Genomic DNA, 18,459 nt, shown 5'->3' on the forward strand with positions numbered 1-18,459 from the left:
GACCAGAGGACGCGCCGATCCAAGTCGCGGCCGGCAAAGAGAACCAAAGAGAAACAGAAACGAGGATCGAGGCGAGAGTGTTAGGCGAGCCCGGACCCGGATCTGACCGTTCCGTCTAGATAATGGCAATGGGCATCGGTTTGACGTCGGAGGTCGGATCAAGCTCACAGTTGGGACGAACGGGGATGACGTTGGTCGATCGCGCAGACAAACTGTCTAAATAGTCTCGGATCTTGGTAATCTTACTCTGGGCATACGCTAAGGCCCTGCAACGGCGCGTCCGTGCCCACAGGTGTAAAGGAGGCCAGGACAGCAACTGTTAGCGGGAAACCCCCTGATATGGTCCCATCAGCGTGCAGGTTCTTAATGCACTAACATCGCCAGGCCCCAGGTGCACGCTAACCTCTTCCTGGATCTTCATGTTCCACAGCATGGACAATCACATGGGGACAATCTTCAAAGCATATCATACCTATTCATGAAGAAAGAGATGGTTACATGCGTGATATAAAGTCCTGCTTCTCGTTGTTGACTTGTTGATGTATTTTTATGAGCTGAGGAATCATGTGGGAGAGTATTTCGTGGAAAATACAAGTATTTGGCACCGAGCCAATGGTTGACGAGGAGGATGGCAATTTGGTTCATGGCAAGCACATCGGAGCATATTCCATTCGGATGGAAATTGCCATTTTGACCTCACTGGATTCATTGGTTTGGAGGTCGAATCCATACGCGGTGCCCTACAAATTGGTAATACCTCGGAATAGCTGACGAATCGTGAAACCGTATGCTGATCAGGAATAGTTCATAGGCTGTTCCTTACCTACCTATATCAGTGGATCAAACCTCTTAGGTTGCTGGTGCCCGACTTGAAGCACACGCATCGAATTTGTCTTTTCCATTTGGGATGTTTAGATCATCAAGCCAGCCAAGCTTTTCATCGGTAGACAGTTTGCCGATACGCGGTCACATCAAGATGACCTGACCGACCTCAGCTCATCGGGTGTGGCATTCCAGCCTCGCAGTTTTCTTGGCCTGAGGAGGCTACAAGGCTTGAATCCAACCCCTCATTGAAACCGAAGTCCAGATGAGATAGTGGTGTGAACCATGGGTCGATGCCCCACCATCTTCTGGCTAGGCAGGCGTCTGGAATTTGTGTACCGACGGTGGATGTCTCGAATACAGTGCCCGAGTACGGTTGAAGCCGGTCATCAGCTTCCATTCGGTATCCGAAAACATAAATTGGAAGGGCATTTCATCATGCTTCCGCCATCTCATTTGTTTTGGGACTCGGTGGTGTTCCCTAACGGCGGCTGATATGGCTGGCTGAAGCCACCCGTCGAGTCAGCATGCCACCACCAAGCCAAGGTCAGGCACTGCATGCCACAACGAGGTCGCCACTGACCGATATACCCAGAACGGGCGGCATGGTGTGGGTGGTGAGCCTACCTGCTTGATGGCTCCGGCCTCCCACCCTCGGCAGAGCCTCATCATCTGAGCTCCTGGAGGAAGCATATAATGGAACCCTTCAGACCACCATCTTTCCCGAGAGGATTTTCTGGGCTCAATCCTTAATGTCACGGATTCCCCTCGGCGATGGTCGTCTCACAGAGTGACCACCGGAGCTGGGAGAAGTGAACCGACCACGCTCACCCAATGCACGCAACGTTCAACTCGAATACTCTCCGCGACGACGTCAAGACCTCATATACCCTCCCTCGTGGCGCCGATATATCCAAACGTCAATGGAGAAGCAGCCTCCAAAGAGCAGAAGGAGATCGATGTCGAGGAACGAGAAACCATGATGCTTTGCCATACGCTATTTGACATGAGCGTTGTGCAGGGACAACAAGTTCGCAGTGGATGGATGGACGGACGGATGGATGGATGAATGGATGGATACATGGCGTTCAATGACGGTTGGACCAGCCAAGGAGGTTGTCGCTTCTGTTTTGAGCAGTCATACGGTCGGTTGGGTGAATCATTCTACGCCATGATGATAGCGGGAGGACTCCAGTCGCCGGGGTCATCAGGTGCTGATGCCGAGGTTCCAAGAAGAGTTGGACAGGCAGTTTCCTCCCGTCTTTTGCTTTCCCTGCCTTTGAGCATTCTCATGTTATCTTCTCTCTTCCCAACCTCTCGATTGTCTCGTCCTTGCTCAACGTTTTCATCACACACCGAGCAGTTTTCTCTTAACGTCCTCCCACTCCCTCGTTGGTTTTGTTCCATCTCTGATGGTATTTCGTTCCGGTCTATTTTTGACAAGCTCACTCGGCAATCAGTGTCGGATCTTTCAATCTCGAGCGTTTCGGTCGGGGGTCCTGGAAGTGCTGGCGTGGGCAGACTGGCGTGGCCTCGTCTTTCGTCACCGAACCTTCTTCAGGGTCTCACCGAGCAAGCCGACCTCGGCCTCGACTTCGCGAAAAGCATCAAGTGCATAATCGAATTAGCCCGAAATTCGACTAGCCAGACGCACCTTCGACGCTCGGTTCCGTCCGTTTCTCGTCCTCCTTGAGAGGCTCCAAGCCTCGCATATGGTTGAGGTGCACCGCATACGATCCCAACCCAACACCGGCGCCGTCGAGTCTGCTTGACATTCGAGACCGATCATAGCCGCAACACTCTCACGTCGGTCGATTGAAAGAGCCGCATGAGTCAATACAGCTGCATGTTTTCAAGGCAGCCGTGGACTCAACTTTCACGCACACACAAGGCACCCCACCTGAATTGCACCTGTCGCCAAGCTGGGCCTTCTTCTGCCCGCCTAGGGTTAGAGGTTGAAAGTGAAAAAGCTCAGCCACCAAAAGCCTGGATACCTATCTACCTTACCAAAATGCCCCGCAAAGCAGTGGTCGAACGAGGAAGCGCAAAGACTGCTCCACCGGAGCTCAACCTTGAAGTTCGGGATAAAGAGTTAGGCACAACTGGTGGTCATGAGGGAAGGAAGGTCAGCGCGGCAGGGCTCGCTGATTGAGTGCACAACAACTCGATTACACCGAGCCTGGAGGAATGCTACCCCGAGTGTAGAAATAAGTGGGACACTGCAATGTCGCAGCGGTTGAGGGTTAGGGGATCATTGGGTGCGGGCGTTTGCCAAGTCTTTGGGGGCGCAATGCGGCTCTGCTCTCTGGATTGGGGAGGGGGGTGGGGTTGTCACTTACACACTTCTTTGTTTTACCCAACTGCCAGACATCAACCAGATGAACACAACACAAACGTCCCATTTGCACGCACCTAATTCGACATAACCCGCTCTCTGGACCAGGGTGTCTTACAGCTTCGAGGACCGCGGCTAAGCAATCCAGCGCTCACAACTCAGGGCGCTGGCTCGACAAGAGAATTGCATGCTGCGCATGGCACCCTCGAGGTATGGAATTGCCCGTGGTTAGGGACTGCATGTTGCAATGAGTCTTCACTTTGCTGTTTCCCTTCATTGGATGGTACACCGAACCGACGCGACACCTCGACTATAGCGCTTTGCGTGCTCCGCCCATGGGGCGACCTCACGCTTCATGAGGTCCTCATGCCCTCATCATGCATTTTTTGATATGCTGAACGGTTCTTTACTGGTTACAACACGACCTGGGTTACATCTGGTCTGCTGCAAGGAGGTCCGATGAGTCTTTCAACACCCAAGGGGTCGTCGACGGAAGATGGGCATTTCGGTGTCGGGTGTCGGGAGGTCCGAGTGGACCATCTCATTCGCATTCCTTGTTATGCCTCACTTGCCTGTCGTCGCCTTGCCTTTCACGGCCGCCATTTCTGTTTGCCTGCTCGCTTCTCCTTTCCAAGTGGCTAGTTCCTCAGGAGCCTACGCAGTGCCTGACGACGGTGCGAGAGGAACTACGGCTGTACATCTGCAGCCAGGGGTCGATGTACTTGCTGTGTCACCGAGAGAATGAGGAATTGTAATTGCCGTCCTCTGCCTTGCAATGGAAGTTCATTGTACAAGTTGTTCGGATTAAATCTGTATATAAGGATCTCTGCTTTCTGTTTTCTATCCCCTTCCGTTCATCACATCCTCACAACCACCACCACCACCACCACCACCACCACCGCTCTCCTCTACAAAGTTTCTCTGCAACAAGCGTTCCAGACGTCTTCAAGCTGGTAGCTACAGCATTCATACCACACACAAACACACCAATCACATTTTGATCGAATCCGCAATCGTCAACATGCCCGGTCGCAGCAGCAGAACCGCCACTACAGTATGGTACTGTGTGAGTAGCCACCTCCCGGTCTGATAATTCCGCTCATGCTAACTCAACTACAGGACAACTGCAATTACGGACCGTTGAACTGCACACTCGACGTTTACTGTCCCGGCTGTGGTCATCCACGATGCGTATACTGCACAGTCACAATCATCAAGAGCAGTAGATAACGCCAATCCCAAGCCCTAAGCACCTATGCATGAGCTTTCGAGCCCCGCAACCTGGGTGTGGGACGACAAGTCAGGAAGAATGCATTGTTAGGGAGGCTTTTTCGCTTTGGAGTTGGGGGTGATATTGGATTTGGAGTTTGGGACGACCGACAACCTTGGGAAAGCATCTGTGACGCAGCGATGACAAGACACAGGGCGCAAGCCATTACATTCGCATCGGGATTAGAGGAGCATGAACTGTTTTTTCTTGGAGTTGGATATAAAGGGTCAGGGTTCTTTTGGAAGGCATTCAGTATAGATGTTGTAGTTGACTTTAGGGATAATTGCTTTTGGTGGACTTCTTCCTCCCTCGCCCATATGCCGCGAATTCGACCGTTGGTGATGTGTCAATGTCCTGGCAACATCCTCTTGGGTTTCGACCATGTCAACAAGATGTCGTGAAACCACCTGCCCAGGCAGATACAACATTCCATGTGCGTTCCCGTCTTTGGATACCGAGATGGCTGGTGATGGCGTAAGTGCTTGCATTTGCTTCCATCAGCCGAGATTGGGTTGAATCAATCAAAACCCGTTACCCCAGTTTATGCACAGCACATTGAGGCAGCAACCTGCCAACCCAGGCAATTTAGTGAGTGCAACTTATGCAAGGGTCCTTCTCGGCAACGCGCAGCTCTGGCATCATGAGCGTCATGTAGATTAAGGAGCTACTTGAATATTCTGTTGTCTTCGCTCTTGCATCTGCACTCCAATCCTAGTTTGTCCAGAGCATGTGAAAGGGCGCGCGTAGATGACTCTGACTCGCAGCTGCTTGGCATACCTGCTTGTCATCAGCCTGGCGGTGATTGGCGCGCGCCCAACGACGTCAACCTTCGGCGAAGTTTGGGGTTGTGAGTGGCCCTCCTGGCCTTAGGCAACCACCTCCGCCACCAACCACCTTCGAAAACCATCTCGAATTGCGTCCCCGAAACTTTCTGGTACACACGAGGTACAACTCCAAGGGACGTGGCATCAGCCCTATGCCATGTCATGCAATGCACCCCTCCACACCTTTTTTTCCACTGCGCTCCCGAGCAGTGAATGAACGAACCACACAGCAAATGAGGGGTTCCCGACAGAGGTGACTCGAAATACAAGTAACACAAACACAACACCCACCCAGAGAACGACCCAGAGAACGACCCAACGAGGAACCACGCAGGAAGAAGACGTATGTGTGTGTGTGTGTGTGTGTGTGTTGCATTTGCAACCACTCATCCATCCTTTCCAAACCCCAACCCTTTGGTCCTGGTCCGGCATTTGTTGGGGGTCTTTTTCTCCAGGTTTCTATTTTCCCAGACAGTACGGCGAAGCTCACAGACCAGCGAAAAAAAGAAAAAAAATAGACATGGTCCGCGGACGTCACGATGGATGTCATCAAAAGCAGGGAAGATCCAAAAGCATCACGGATTCCAAGTTTCCCACCCGCCTCTTGCCTCCATCTAAAAAGAGCGTTCAAATAGTGGTACGCGACCCGTCGACCGGTCCCCGCGGTCTGCTGTCACCGGTTAGGGAGGTGGGGTCACTGATGGTGAGGGACAACTGAAGCTCTAGGTGAGGAGCCATTGAGGCACCGAGGCAGAGTTTCTCCTCACCCATCCTCTTCTAACAGTGGAAATACCACCTCACCAAATTGATACCTCGCTAGGTAGAGCTTCGCTAGCACCAGCAACCAACTCCCGTCGTCGTGCAACGGTGGCCAAATGTGGAGACCCAGAGGGGCTGTATACAAACCACAGGACTTTTTGTCCTTCTAGAAACCCCAGCATCTTCCTTTTTCAATTCCCAGGGTCCGCGTACGACACGGCCACTCACAGATGCTGTTTTCTTGAGTCTCATGTAGCAGGCAGCGTCCAATCCCGAAACCAGGAAGCCCAGGTTGAACCTCAGGTTAGTTAAGAGCTGAACGACCCCACTACTACCTCAGATCCCCCACCTGTCACCACCACATCGCCGTGTTGCCAACCTGGTGGTAGCTGCTCCGCCTCTCCACGCCGGCACCAACTCCCGTCAAAGCCCGGGGCAAATCAGTGGGTCAAGACCAACACGGAAATCTTGCCGAATTTCCAGCTTTTCGGTGTGTCGTTCTCACTCATGCTCCTTGTCCACCTGTAGAAGAAAAAGAAAAAAAAAAGAAAGAAAAAAACACCCGAGCATTGTGCCACGCTGCTTGCTGTCACCTACCTAACCCATTTGCCGACAGCCAGCAGCAGATAAACCCACCACAGACGACCACACATGTCATGCATAGCCGTTGAGGCGATGGGGCACAAGCGAGCGTGACGATAGATGCGGATATGCATCTTTTCGCCCTCAAAACCGAGGCGGGCAGGCATCTCAATTCACACTTCGTCACAGGTTATGTCAGTGTCGGTGTAGAGATCTGCCTCGGTGTCAAAACGGCCAACCGAAAACGAGAAGCCAGGGGGTCGGTCTCGGGCAGCAAAAAGAGGGCATGAGGTGGTGTGCTTCGGTGAGTTGAGGGTTAAAAAAACACCGACTGAGAGCACGGTTGTGCTGTTTTCCTCCTCAACGAACGGCACCCAACGAAACACACACGCACAGCCCGGCAAGAAAGAAAAATGATAATACCGGGTGTCATGGCTCAAGTTTTGCGGCCCGGGAGTGACACCCGTGAGGACAAATGCACACCGAGGAAAATGCATTTATGGGGTGTTAACAGCAAAGCACCTGTAGACAGACCAAACCAACAATCAAGAGACTGGAAAGCAAAAACTCCGCCATGATGTAGAACCCAAAAGTCCCCATCTCCACCTCAAACTTTTCACACCTCACACTCGGAGGGATGGAATTTACTTTTGCATAATGCCCTTCTTTCCCAAACACATCAAACACACCCCAAACAATCTAAACTCCACCTCACAACCCTAACCCAGCCCTGACCTTCCCCTCCCCCCCACCTTTCCTGACAAACACCATCCTTGGCACGCAGTAAAAAGGCCCGTTGCAACCCCCCTCCAACGTTCTGCTTACGTAAAAAGTCAAAAAACTTCCCGGAGTTGAAAACGCCCCCACATACCTTAATCCCAAATTCACCTCGGAACGGACCGGCTGTTTTCTGCACGGGGCTTCCCGCAGCGCTGGGAATTCGAGGTCCCACTTGGCGTGGTGGTTCACGCGCATTTGCTTGTTGGTGTGCACGATCTCATCTCATCTCATCTCATCTCATCTCATCTCATACCATCTCATCTCCAGCATCCTCAACCCAGTGAATTCAGAACAGAACCGCTGCAAATATGAATAATAAAAAATCTTCATCTCCCCAAAGTGGACTACTTGCTCCCCCGTTTGCTCCCCCGCTTGCTTCCCCAAATACGCCATCTCGCCTCTTCACACTCCCAAGATAGTGTTGTCAGATGTAGCAGCAAGGAGCGGTTTCAGAAACAGGGTAACAAGATAAATCGAAAACTAGCCCTTCACAAACCCTCCATATGTTTCTCCCTCGACTTACTTACCCAACCCCCCCCCCCCCCTATTCCCCATTTTCCACCCCAGTCCATGCACCACCGCTTGAACCCATCTCTCTACATATATGTACAAAAAAAAAACCTGAAACAACATCAAAAACCAAGTGAAAAAGAGCAAGAGAAGGAAAATATAATAAATAAAAATATCGATGCGAAGACCCCAAGGAGCAAACTGTTAAAACCCACTTTGGAAGAGAAAAAAAACCCACGAACCATTCCATCTGTTGAGGAAACAGAAAAGAACTCCAAAGCACCATCCCCCGGCTCCCCTCCCCCCCCTCCCAAAACCAAAACCGAACCAAAGACAAAGCCCAAAGCCCAGTATTGGATACCCCTCTCATAACATCCCGTGACGCCTCCACCCCAGTTTCTTCTCATCAATCGTGTTGAATCTACTCAGCAGCAGCAACAGCAGCAGCAACAGCGTTTGCTTTCGGAACGAACTTGATCTTCGTCTGCTTGAGTTTCACTGCCGCAGTCGTCGTGGTCGTCGTGGCGACCTTCGCCTTCGCGTCTGAAGAAGCAGACGTGCCCTTGACAGGGGTATTACCCGCGTCGGGGGTGCTGGCTTCAAGCGCCTTCCTCGATGGTGTGCGCTTCCTCGCCGAGGCGGCCGAAGCCGAAGCCGAAGCCGAAGCCGGAGTCGACTCCTTCGCGCCCGCAGCCGGTTTCTTGGGGGTAGGCTTCGGACCAGCAGCCACGATGGTAGCCTTGCTGCTCGTGCTCTTAGCCGAGAGCTTGATCTTCGTCGTGGTCGTGGTCTTGACGCCTCTCTTCCCAAACGTCTTGGTCAGACCCACGCTCGTCACCTTTCGATGAGTTGTCGTGGTCGTCTTCTTCACCCCCGCTCCCTTGGTGGACGACTTGAGCGCGCTCGCCCCGAGAGAGATTGTGCCCGAAACGCTCCTTTTGATAGCCGTAGAAGCCGACTTGGAAACGCCCCTTGCAAGACCTTTTCCTTTGGCAGCCGCGGTCTTTGCAGCGCCTTTGGCGGCGGCCGTGAGCGTTTTCTTCACCCCGGCCGCAGCTTGAACCTTGCGTTTCTTAGCAGCGTTCCCGCCGCTCGCCTCATCCTCGGCTCCGACCAAGAGCTCCTTGAGCTTCCGCTTGCCGGCCTTGATCGAGCCTCTGGCCGTCTTCTTCTCCTGCTTCGCCGGCTTTGGCGGCCTTGGCGGCTTGACCTCCTTCGGCTTGGGACCCAGCACGCCTCTGCAGTTCGCGCTACCACACAGGCACTTCTGCACGTTCTTAGCGGAGAAGGGGTCAAAGTTGTAGTCGTACGTGAGCTCATCGCCCGTCATGATGGGCTTGTCGCCGGCAAAGAGAGCCATGCGGGGCTGGCCCGAGACGATCCATTTTATCATCCGGCAGTTAGGTGAGCACGAGTGGTTCACGAACCGAGCCATGCTGCCAGTAGTAGCATCAATGATCATGTTTTGGTCGAACGACATGAGATAGTAGCACTGCCGACCGAATCAGCTCCCGGCACGCAGCACGCACACCAGACAGACCGCGCAGGAGACTCACCTCGTTGTCCTTGTACTTTTCGTTCATCCGACGCTCGCACTCCTCCTCGGTGATGATCTCACCAGTGTACTCCATGATGATCTGGTTGGGCTCAAAGCACCTGGTGCTCCGGACGCCGTAGCCACGATCCGAGGTCTTGAGAACCTCGACACCTACGCGGAACCGGCCGCCCTTCTTGGTTCTCTCCTGGAGATCTTGGAAGGCTCGGTTTTGACAGAATTCTCTGCCGGCGTTGCAGTTGGTGTCGTCACACTCGTAGAGCATGATGCGGTTCTGGCAATCCTCGGCGCAGCCATCTTCGGGCTTGCAGACGCATTTGGACGAGAAATCCTCGAAATGGGGCGACTTTTTCCAGTACGCCGCCGCATCGCCAACAAACCGATCTGCGAGCTTTGTTAGACGGTTGCACAGTACAGTCGGATGCGCAGGGCAAGCTTACTCTTCGCGATGGTCCGGTACGCCGGTGGCTTTGGTTGCCCTGGAGGAAGGGGGTTGCACACATCAAAGGGCAATTTGAAGTCGCGCCCGTGGATGAGCATGCGGAGGCCGTTGTACATGGGCAGAGGAAGCGTCTTGTTGGCCTTGACGGGCTTCAAAAGCTCTGGGATCTGAGCCAGCTGCTTCTTCTCCTGGGTTGTCAAGCCCTGGGTGATATCGGTGGGTGTTTCTTGTCCTGCGTACAGGCCCTTCCTGTGCCATTGCTTGACGCGACGCTGCTTGACGGGAGGCCGGACGGGCTCGGACGGCTCCGTGGTCGCGCGCTCCTTGCTCGTCTCGGTCTTGGGTTTCTCGTCCACCTTGGTTTTCTTGCGCGGCGGCTCAGCGGCGGGATCCACGTCCACATACTTGCCATTGCTCCAGACCGTGTACTTGACCGGCCGGGTGTCAATATGCGCAAACTCGTTGGTATCCTGCAGGCGCATCAGCTCGCGCGAAATGCGCCCCAAGCTCTGGGCCGACTTTCTGCCCTTTCTCCCCAATGCCGCCACCTTCGTGGCCAAAGTCTCGACAGGCGCGCCGGACTGACGCGTAGCCCTTCGGGTGACAATCGGCGCCTGGACCGGGATCGGTTTCGTTTTCGAAGAGATTCTAGCACCTTTGGGGGTGTTGGTGCCCGAGACGGAGCCGCTGAGCGCCAGCACGTCAATGCCTGTCGACCTGTTTGCATCCGCCTCGCTACCGGCGTCCCCTGCAATAGTCCTGCGCCGGTTTTCTTGCACACCTTGCCCCGCGACGCGTCGCCTTCGCTTGTCGGTGCCACTCAACTGCGACAAATTGTAGACCGGTAAACTGGCACGGGCGCGTCGTGGGCGACCAGTGGGCAGGGACTCGGTCGAAGGGAGCGGTTCGGCCACCACTATGGCCTGTCCCACCGGGCTCAGTTCGCCTGGCTGCTGCTGCTGCTGCTGCTGCTGGTTATCGTCGGCGGCAGCTTCATGTTCGAGAATAGGAATGACAGCTTCGATCGTCGCGTCGGCCATGCTTGCCGGCTTGGTGGCGTCGGGTTCGGAAGCCAGAGACATGCTGTCCGGAGTACACGTGGTGGGCGGTGTCGAGCTCAGAGAAGCGGCATTGGAAGAATCGTCCGTCGGCGTGGCCGAGAAGCTGGACTCGGACATGATCACGCATCCGAATCCAGCAGCAATCGAAGATGTCGCTACATCGGTCGCTAGGGTTACAGCCATATCTGTCGCCATTGAGGGGGGTGCAACTCGCCAGAGAACGCGACAAAATGCTGGCGAAGAGGCAGCTGCAACGTTGCTGAAGTGGTGAGAAACTCCGGATGCAAGTTGCAAACGCGTCTGCAAGACGTGCCAATTGCACCGGCGTAGGCGAGTCAGCGTCTCGGCGAGGCGGCCTGAGCTGAGAGGCCCACGCAACGAGGTCCAGTAGACGCGGCGTGGACGCAAGGTCCAATCCGAGCAATGCAGCCGAAAACAGAGGGCGACACACGCGAGGGGTCCTTCAAAGACCTGTTCTCTCAGGGGGGTTGCACGACGGGGAATCCGGGGGCAAATTCCTGGTTGCAGAAACTTGGGGTTCCGTAGAGAGAGCCGAGCGCCAGGAAAAGACCAATTGCAAAAGTAACGCGTCGAGAGTGTGAAGAAGCTGTATTCTAGAAAGAAAAGAAGAGAGGGTGCGCAAAAGGCTTCAAAAAAAAAACAACGAGGCATTCGACCGTCCAGGGGCAGGGGTGGTTTTGCGGAGAGAAGCGCGGTCGAGTGTTGTTGCGTTGTGGAGGAAGAGAAAGGGAAGAAGACGGTCTTGGATTGGTCGCCGGGGGGCGGGAACCAAAAAGGTATTTAAGGGAGAGGCTGGAGAGGGGGGGTCTGTTGAGTGGACTGTGTGTGGATGGACCACCACCTCCGGCCGGCCTACCTCACCTCACGTACCTTACCCTAGGTTGACACCTTGTCTCCTTGCCCTATCCCTATCCGTCCCGGGACTACCGACCTTCTTTCTCACCGTACACCTTGTCTCTGAGATACCAGATAGATATCTGACATCCGACATCTGTCTGATTGCACATTCAAGCCATATTCCACGAACCTCCAGATGTAAGCACAAGCAAAAAGGTTGAAGGTCTGGACCGATCTCCTCAGCCGTCATTATCTCGTGACATTCTCGGCGCCTGGTTGGGCCTGTACCGTCTTGCTTGTTCCTCCTTGCTACGTACTTGGTCTAGCTTCCCGGGCTGTCTCCTGCAAACATCCCAGGTTCTGTCCTGGGCTTCGTCTTGGTACCACCCGAGACGGCGCATCGTGCGTCGTGGGAAAGCTAGCGTTGAGCCTATTTACATTCCAAGCCCCTCGAGACGTCCAGATGCCTGGTACGAGGGCCGGGGTGGACATACGGGTAGACTATTTACTTTGTGTGAATGAACACGGCAGCCGGCGGAGGGGGCGTCTATCTTCTTTGTCAGAGGTCGAGGGCTGATCCGGAATGGCACGGAAATAAAAACAGATGGGTTGCGAGGCATATCAGTGCAGTGTGCTCAGACCTGGCCTTTTGCCTATCTTTCCCAGCTCTAGAAATGGAAACGAGAAGTGGAATTGCTTTTTGTGGTTTCATCCCGTCAAGAGCTGAAAGAGATGTTTTTGGCGGTCTCGGCATCGGCACCCGAGAAGCTATCGTCCAGTGTGTGGGGGACATCAAGCCAAACCGGCTGCACTCTTGGATCTGTGACGAGGGGTTTGGGCGGCAGGACAGATGTCGATTCTTTGGGGACCACGACGTTCCAAGCCCAATGTGGCGGTTACTTCCATTCGACCGCACCTTGGATCGACAGAAGCAGAGACATCTTACTTCTACACACTTCGGATTTCCAGCCAATGTCAGTTCGGTAGCAGCACACTTTGGAGATGTATCACAAACTCAGACGGTAGACCTTGAGCCTCTCAAGTTTGTTTGCCAGATGCTGGTGTTGCTATTTTGGACAGGTAGATATCACAACCACTGCCCCTCAGCAGCGCCACCAGCATTCCGTCAAGAAGATCCATGCTAGCCCCCATGGGACAATGTATCTCCGAGATGGGATATCGACAGTTCGAGAGGCCGTCTCATTCACGGCAATCGACAGATCCAGGTATCTTTTGACAGCTTTGCCATTTCGCCCGGGTGTCAAGTAGCGACCTGTTTTTCTGCCTCTTGGCTAGGTATGTTGCAATGCTGGCTGTCTAACCTTTGTGGCCCATTGGCAAGTAATCCTCGGGGGTCTGTCAACAGTAGTGAAAACACCTCACCGGTCTGGCGATGAGACGATTCGGTTTCATCTGGCAGCGAATCTCAAAACGGGGTAGGTGAGACCCAGTGTCGAGGCATGTGCAGAGAGTGGTATTCGCACCAGTGTGGACACCAAGGTCGGGGAAACTAACTAGCATCCATGTGTATCTTGCTCATACGAGAGGGTAGAACCGGCCTGGCTGGATAACAGAGTGCCTGCTTTCTTTCCGGTAGGAGCTCCTGACAATCGGGGAACCGAACCTTCGAAGCCGGCATCTGGTGCTCCATTTAGCACTCCGATGACGATTTCCTCCTGTACTCATCATTAACCACACGCGAGAGCAGTCATTCGTTGAACATTCCATAGGGCTTTATGTTAGCCGGCTGTTGTCTGTTGAGAACACTCTATCTCTTCTTCGATCCATCGTTTTCGACAGCCTTGAGAGACGGCCACGCCTCGTTTCTGGTACAGGATGCATGGCGAAGATCTGGAAGGGGCCACGAGCCTCGATCCACAGATGTGAGACCCGTTTGCTGTCCCACGTCGTGTTTTCGCGCCACTGATTTGACTTCGTCGCAGAATGCTGGACTCTTTTTCGTCGATACCAACGCACGGAGAGGACAGTTGGGGCAGTACTCCAGCAACCAACCGAGACGATACCCCAGATACTACTAGAGATGAACCGTCCAACAGACCCAATCCTTCTAGACACGCGCGGTTTCCCTACCCGAAAAATCAACCAGGTCCTCTCAGGAAAGCCGCAGACGGCACGTGGCACTCCGAAACGACTGTGTACACTCTCAAATGTCCAAGTGAATCCGATGCTGAGGGATAGACACCATCATCAACAGGCACGCCACCATCTTCACCGGATGCTTCCTTTGATTCAGAACGTCGTTCGCCATCATCAGTAGACCTGCTCTTTTGGACACAACATCTCTCACTTTCTTCGAAAGGTTTGCTTCAAGACAACAGGGATGCTGATTTCTTCATGGGAGAGCTTCGTGGTGGCGCGGGAGGGGGTGGTGGGCGCCGGAGAAGGACATGGGAGAAAACGAAGAGTGGGGCCAGGTGGTTGAAGGCGTTTGTGACCAGGCAACCTGTCCAAGGACTCCGAGCTGCTGCCGATCCAGAAGAAGATACAGATAGCAACACGGCTGGAACAACTGGAGCGTCAGGAAAACTCGGAGCTACAGGAACAACTGAGGTGACAAGAGCTCTTGGAACGACGGCAACTCCTGGGACAGCCGGAAATACAGGAACGGCTGGCGAATCTAGAATTATTGTGAGAACTGAGATTACTGTGACAGTTGAAACAACTGGGACGACTGGGACGACTGGGACGACTGGGACGACTGGGACCACTAAGACCACTGGGACTACTGGGACCACTGGAAACAGCGGAGACCCTTTTCAACCGCGAAGGCGTTCACGCTCTCTGCCCAACATTGCTGTCAGCCGCTCGTCAAGTGGACCGCAAATATTAGGGGTACCTCAGCGAAGCAGTCGACATCGAGCTTCTTCTAACCAACTGCCGTCTCATCCCATTGATACAAGCATTCGGGATGTCGCTGCCCAGGCTTATCCCAGTATCAATCCCAGTACCACTGCAGAGACCTGGTGGCAACAAAACACGGCGCCGAGCTACGGACCCGGTCGGCTTCGTGGTGGCGCCGGAGAGGGTGATGATGGGCGACGGAAGAAGGGATGGAAAGCTTTCCAGAATTTCATAAAAGGCTCTTTGAAGAAGGCACGGACGTCTAGAATAGGGGAACTTGAAGCTACGGGAAGCCAGACAGGGGCCCCGAGACGACAAAGTACGCTCGCCGGAACGTCTACTGCAACAGGCAGTGCGCCTGTTGCAAAGCCGCCAACGTCCAGCGAGACCTACGAGATGACTACCTCTAGACAGCCCGCCGGTACCGAGAGCCCCGTGACCCCCCCTCCAGCTACCCTCGCTCGTTTCAACGCAGGGCTGAGGGAGGAAGCATCTCCCACTGACTAGCGCAAGTGGGGGTTCAAAGCTGCTGCCGCCCGGGAGGCCGGCAAGCGTGAGATTCGTCGAACTGCGGCTGGTCATCCCGATGCCATCAGTAGAGCACCACCGGTGAAGGGTTCTGAACCCGCGGTGAATACTGTCGGAGAACCATGGCCAAAGTATGACCGGAACCTCTGCAAGACTGGCGACTACAACCCCCCAGGAACGCGTAACAAGCCTCAAGTAATCCAGCCACTGCCCCAAGTCAAGGAAAAGATACCTATTACCGGCACTGGATTTGATTACTACCCCAGCACTACGTTTACGGAGCGGTACCGAAGCCGGCCGATCGAGACGTACGACGACTATGCGGGACCGCCTATTGAGAAGAAGGATCAGGGGGAGGAGAAGGGGGTTGTTGTTCCAGGTGATAGCGAGGCGGGAGGATCGAGACGACCTCCGCCGGCTCCTAGGCATGGGCTTGCTCAGCCGGTTCGTCGAGGGCAGCGGGCTCCTCCTATGCCATCTATTACCAGTGTTTTGGCTGAGGCCGGGCCGCCTGGGCTTCCGCCACTGGTAAGCAGTCTCTAGGGTGCGGTGAAGGGAAGGATTGTGCTGACACGGGACTTTTTGAATAGTTGGTCTCGAGTAAGGATGAGGGTTACGAGGGGGATGACGAGAAGGGCACATCTCTAACAAGCGTTGAGACATCTGGACAGCGGGACACTGTAAAGAGAATTGAGGATAGGGTTATGGGACACTCAGCGGATTTATTTGGTTTGTAGTCATGCACTTTTTGATATGACTGGGTAGAATGGATTAGCGAAGAATGATAACTAATTGTGAGGAGGTGTTGAATAGCGTTTGGGTTGTGCTGAACATTCTTTAGAATGTGGTTAGATGTCTCAAAGGTTGGTGGGGAAGTTTGGAAGAGCAAGTGCGTTGCTTATCTTTGAAGGAGTCTTGGCTGGTTTTAGAAGCCTATCAGGGGATAAGAATCGCCTGAAAAAGAGTGCCGAAACAGAGTGGTTGATGGGGGGGTGGTGTGACGAACCCCTATCCAGAACCTCTGAAAGGGATACTGGTTGAAGGCACTTCTGAACAATCCTGGTTCGGTACAGCTAAACAGTGTACAACAATGGCTTGTCTCAATCACAATAGTCTGAATACCAACGATTGTGACTTGTATTGCATACCGCGGAACTGTCTATCTACACCAGCCGGTTCCTCCGTATATATAGACCTTGAGACCCCGAAGTGCTCACCCTGCTATGGCCCCGATCACTCCTAGCACATTGCATCCTGTAAAGTGCTCGTCGTGCTATGCCTTCGATCACCCCGAGCATCTTGCATCCTGCAGAGTGCTCGTGGGTCTTGGCGCCATAGCACTTCTGGCCGGCCCCTATTGGCTGTCTCCTGACTTTCCTAATGATTGGCTGGGGACGTCCTGCGCCCCACATACTGCGCGACCTGCCGTTGGGTTAACTGTGACAAATTCAGAATTGATTTAAAGTATATTCAAAATAAATACAAAAAATATAAATAAAACTTGAACTTAGAAAACATTATAGGATTAGATCCAAAATAAAAATCAGTATAGATATTAAGCTTTATATATAGTACTACGGTGCTTAACCCTATTTTAACTCCTTGTTTAATGCCTTTATAATATTAGCTTGGCTCCTGTTTGTACTGTCAAGTCACTTTGTTTCTTATACTGTGACGTGCCTGAAGTAAGCAAGCTCCAAGTTAGCGGCCATCATCTATGTGCTGACCAGCCAGCTTGTTTCACAAAAACTGAGTAATCCAAGCTAAAAAAATAAAATAAAAAAAAATAAAAATAAAAAAATAATATAAAAACGCCCCCTCCCCCCTCCCCCTCGTCGTCAAAAACAGACCCAAAGCTTTGACCACGCACATCTTCAAACTCCAATCCCTGCCCCGTGCGCCCCTGCAGCTTCACTAGCCACAAGCGGGAAAGCCCACCTGCCACCCCTGCCACGACCCAAAAAGAATCGCCGGGGTTAGGCAGGGAGGAAAAGGCTCCACTTTTAACGACCTTTTTTGACTCTTTTTGGAATTTGGGGGTTGGGGTTGTTGACTGTTGACTGCTTTGCCATCCACAACCAGAGAGAGCTTGGAGCTTCCAGCCCCACCAAACCAGTACTTGACCATCCCACCTGTCTCGAAACCCACCACGACCTTGACGAACATAACCCACCCCACGATCCCCGATCAAGTTCCCCCTCCCTCTCATCGAAGACGACAACAAAGAGACAGAAAACAGATCCCAATCATGAGCGAAAGACCCTACCAGCCCCGAGGCGGTCACAGAGGAGGAAGCGGAGGAGGCAGGGGAGGTCCTCATCGCGGCGGCGGTAATCGGGGCGGCGGTCGCGGGGGTCACCAGAACCAGCAGGGACACCAACACCAAGGCGGGTCCGGGGAGCAGACGGAGCGTCCCAAGAAGGAGAATATTCTTGACCTGAAGAAGTACATGGACAAGAGGATTACGGTCAAGTTTAATGGCGGACGGGAGGGTAGGTTGTTCTCAAACTTGGGGAAAATGGTAAGCAGGTGCTGACATGGAGGAATGTACAAGTGACGGGTACGCTAAAGGGGTATGATGCGTTGATGAATTTGGTGCTGGATGAGGTTCAGGAGGCGGTCAGAGGTACGTTTGTTTGCGGGTTGGCGTGCTGGGGGTCAGCGAAAGGGGGGCTAACATGAGGGAAACAGATGACGAAGGCAACGAAACTACGCGATCGCTTGGTCTCGTGGTGGTACGCGGCACCCTTCTGGTTGTTATTTCTCCCGTGGACGGCAGCGAGGTGATAGCCAACCCGTTCTTGCAGCAGGAGGAGATGGAGGATTGAGATGCATGACGAAGAGGGGGAAAGAAAGCGTGTGTCGTCAATAATGTCCCTGGCATAGCAATATTGATAGGGACTAAGGTGCGGCAAAACAGGTTTAGAATTCATCTTCGACGGTCGAATGGAACATGGGAGGCGAGACCCGTAAGTGCTTTGACAGCGGAAAATTGACAAGGGAGAGATACCCAGGGAACCAAGTACTTGACGTTGATGCGGGTGTGATGTGGGTGTGATGAAGTCCCACACCATACCATCAGCACCAAAGGAACAGAGGAACAGAATCATCTTCGAGATGGTTGGCTATGAAAAGCACAGCAATACCATTTAATCTTCAACACCACAGCTTCGAGCCTGATTCGCCAAGCGAGTGGGCAGCAGCATAAGATATAAACTTTTCAATTTTGTTTCTTCATCATAAGAAAATGACAGCTACCGCCTCGCTATGA

At 53.4% G+C, this 18,459-nt stretch overlaps 3 protein-coding genes across 3 annotated transcripts; 2 read left to right on the top strand and 1 right to left on the bottom strand.

Annotated features, from left to right (window-relative positions):
* Nucleotides 1–8,303: 8,303 nt before the first annotated feature.
* Nucleotides 8,304–11,135, bottom strand: QC762_120820 (uncharacterized protein; the record flags this gene model as incomplete). Its single annotated transcript, XM_062886518.1, has 3 exons — nt 8,304–9,374; nt 9,439–9,821; nt 9,878–11,135. 3 exons carry the CDS (start codon nt 11,133–11,135, stop codon nt 8,304–8,306), a joined length of 2,712 nt encoding a protein of 903 aa, XP_062749609.1.
* A 3,018-nt stretch (nt 11,136–14,153) lies between these two features.
* Nucleotides 14,154–15,731, top strand: QC762_120825 (uncharacterized protein; the record flags this gene model as incomplete). The annotated part of the gene is made up of 3 exons (XM_062886519.1): nt 14,154–14,502; nt 14,539–15,095; nt 15,168–15,731. The coding sequence occupies 3 exons, from the start codon at nt 14,154–14,156 to the stop codon at nt 15,729–15,731; spliced, it is 1,470 nt and encodes a 489-aa protein (XP_062749610.1).
* A 1,559-nt stretch (nt 15,732–17,290) lies between these two features.
* Nucleotides 17,291–18,422, top strand: lsm7 (U6 snRNP-associated protein Lsm7). Its single transcript, XM_062886520.1, is given in 5 exon segments — nt 17,291–17,680; nt 17,743–17,814; nt 17,880–18,240; nt 18,252–18,360; nt 18,384–18,422. 3 exon segments carry the CDS (start codon nt 17,437–17,439, stop codon nt 18,014–18,016), a joined length of 453 nt encoding a protein of 150 aa, XP_062749611.1. The 5' UTR covers nt 17,291–17,436; the 3' UTR covers nt 18,017–18,240; nt 18,252–18,360; nt 18,384–18,422.
* The last annotated feature ends 37 nt before the right edge of the window (nt 18,423–18,459 follow it).

The sequence above is a fragment of the Podospora pseudocomata genome, assembly GCF_035222375.1.
Source record: "Podospora pseudocomata strain CBS 415.72m chromosome 1 map unlocalized CBS415.72m_1, whole genome shotgun sequence".
In the NCBI taxonomy this organism is placed as follows: Eukaryota; Fungi; Ascomycota; class Sordariomycetes; order Sordariales; family Podosporaceae; genus Podospora; species Podospora pseudocomata.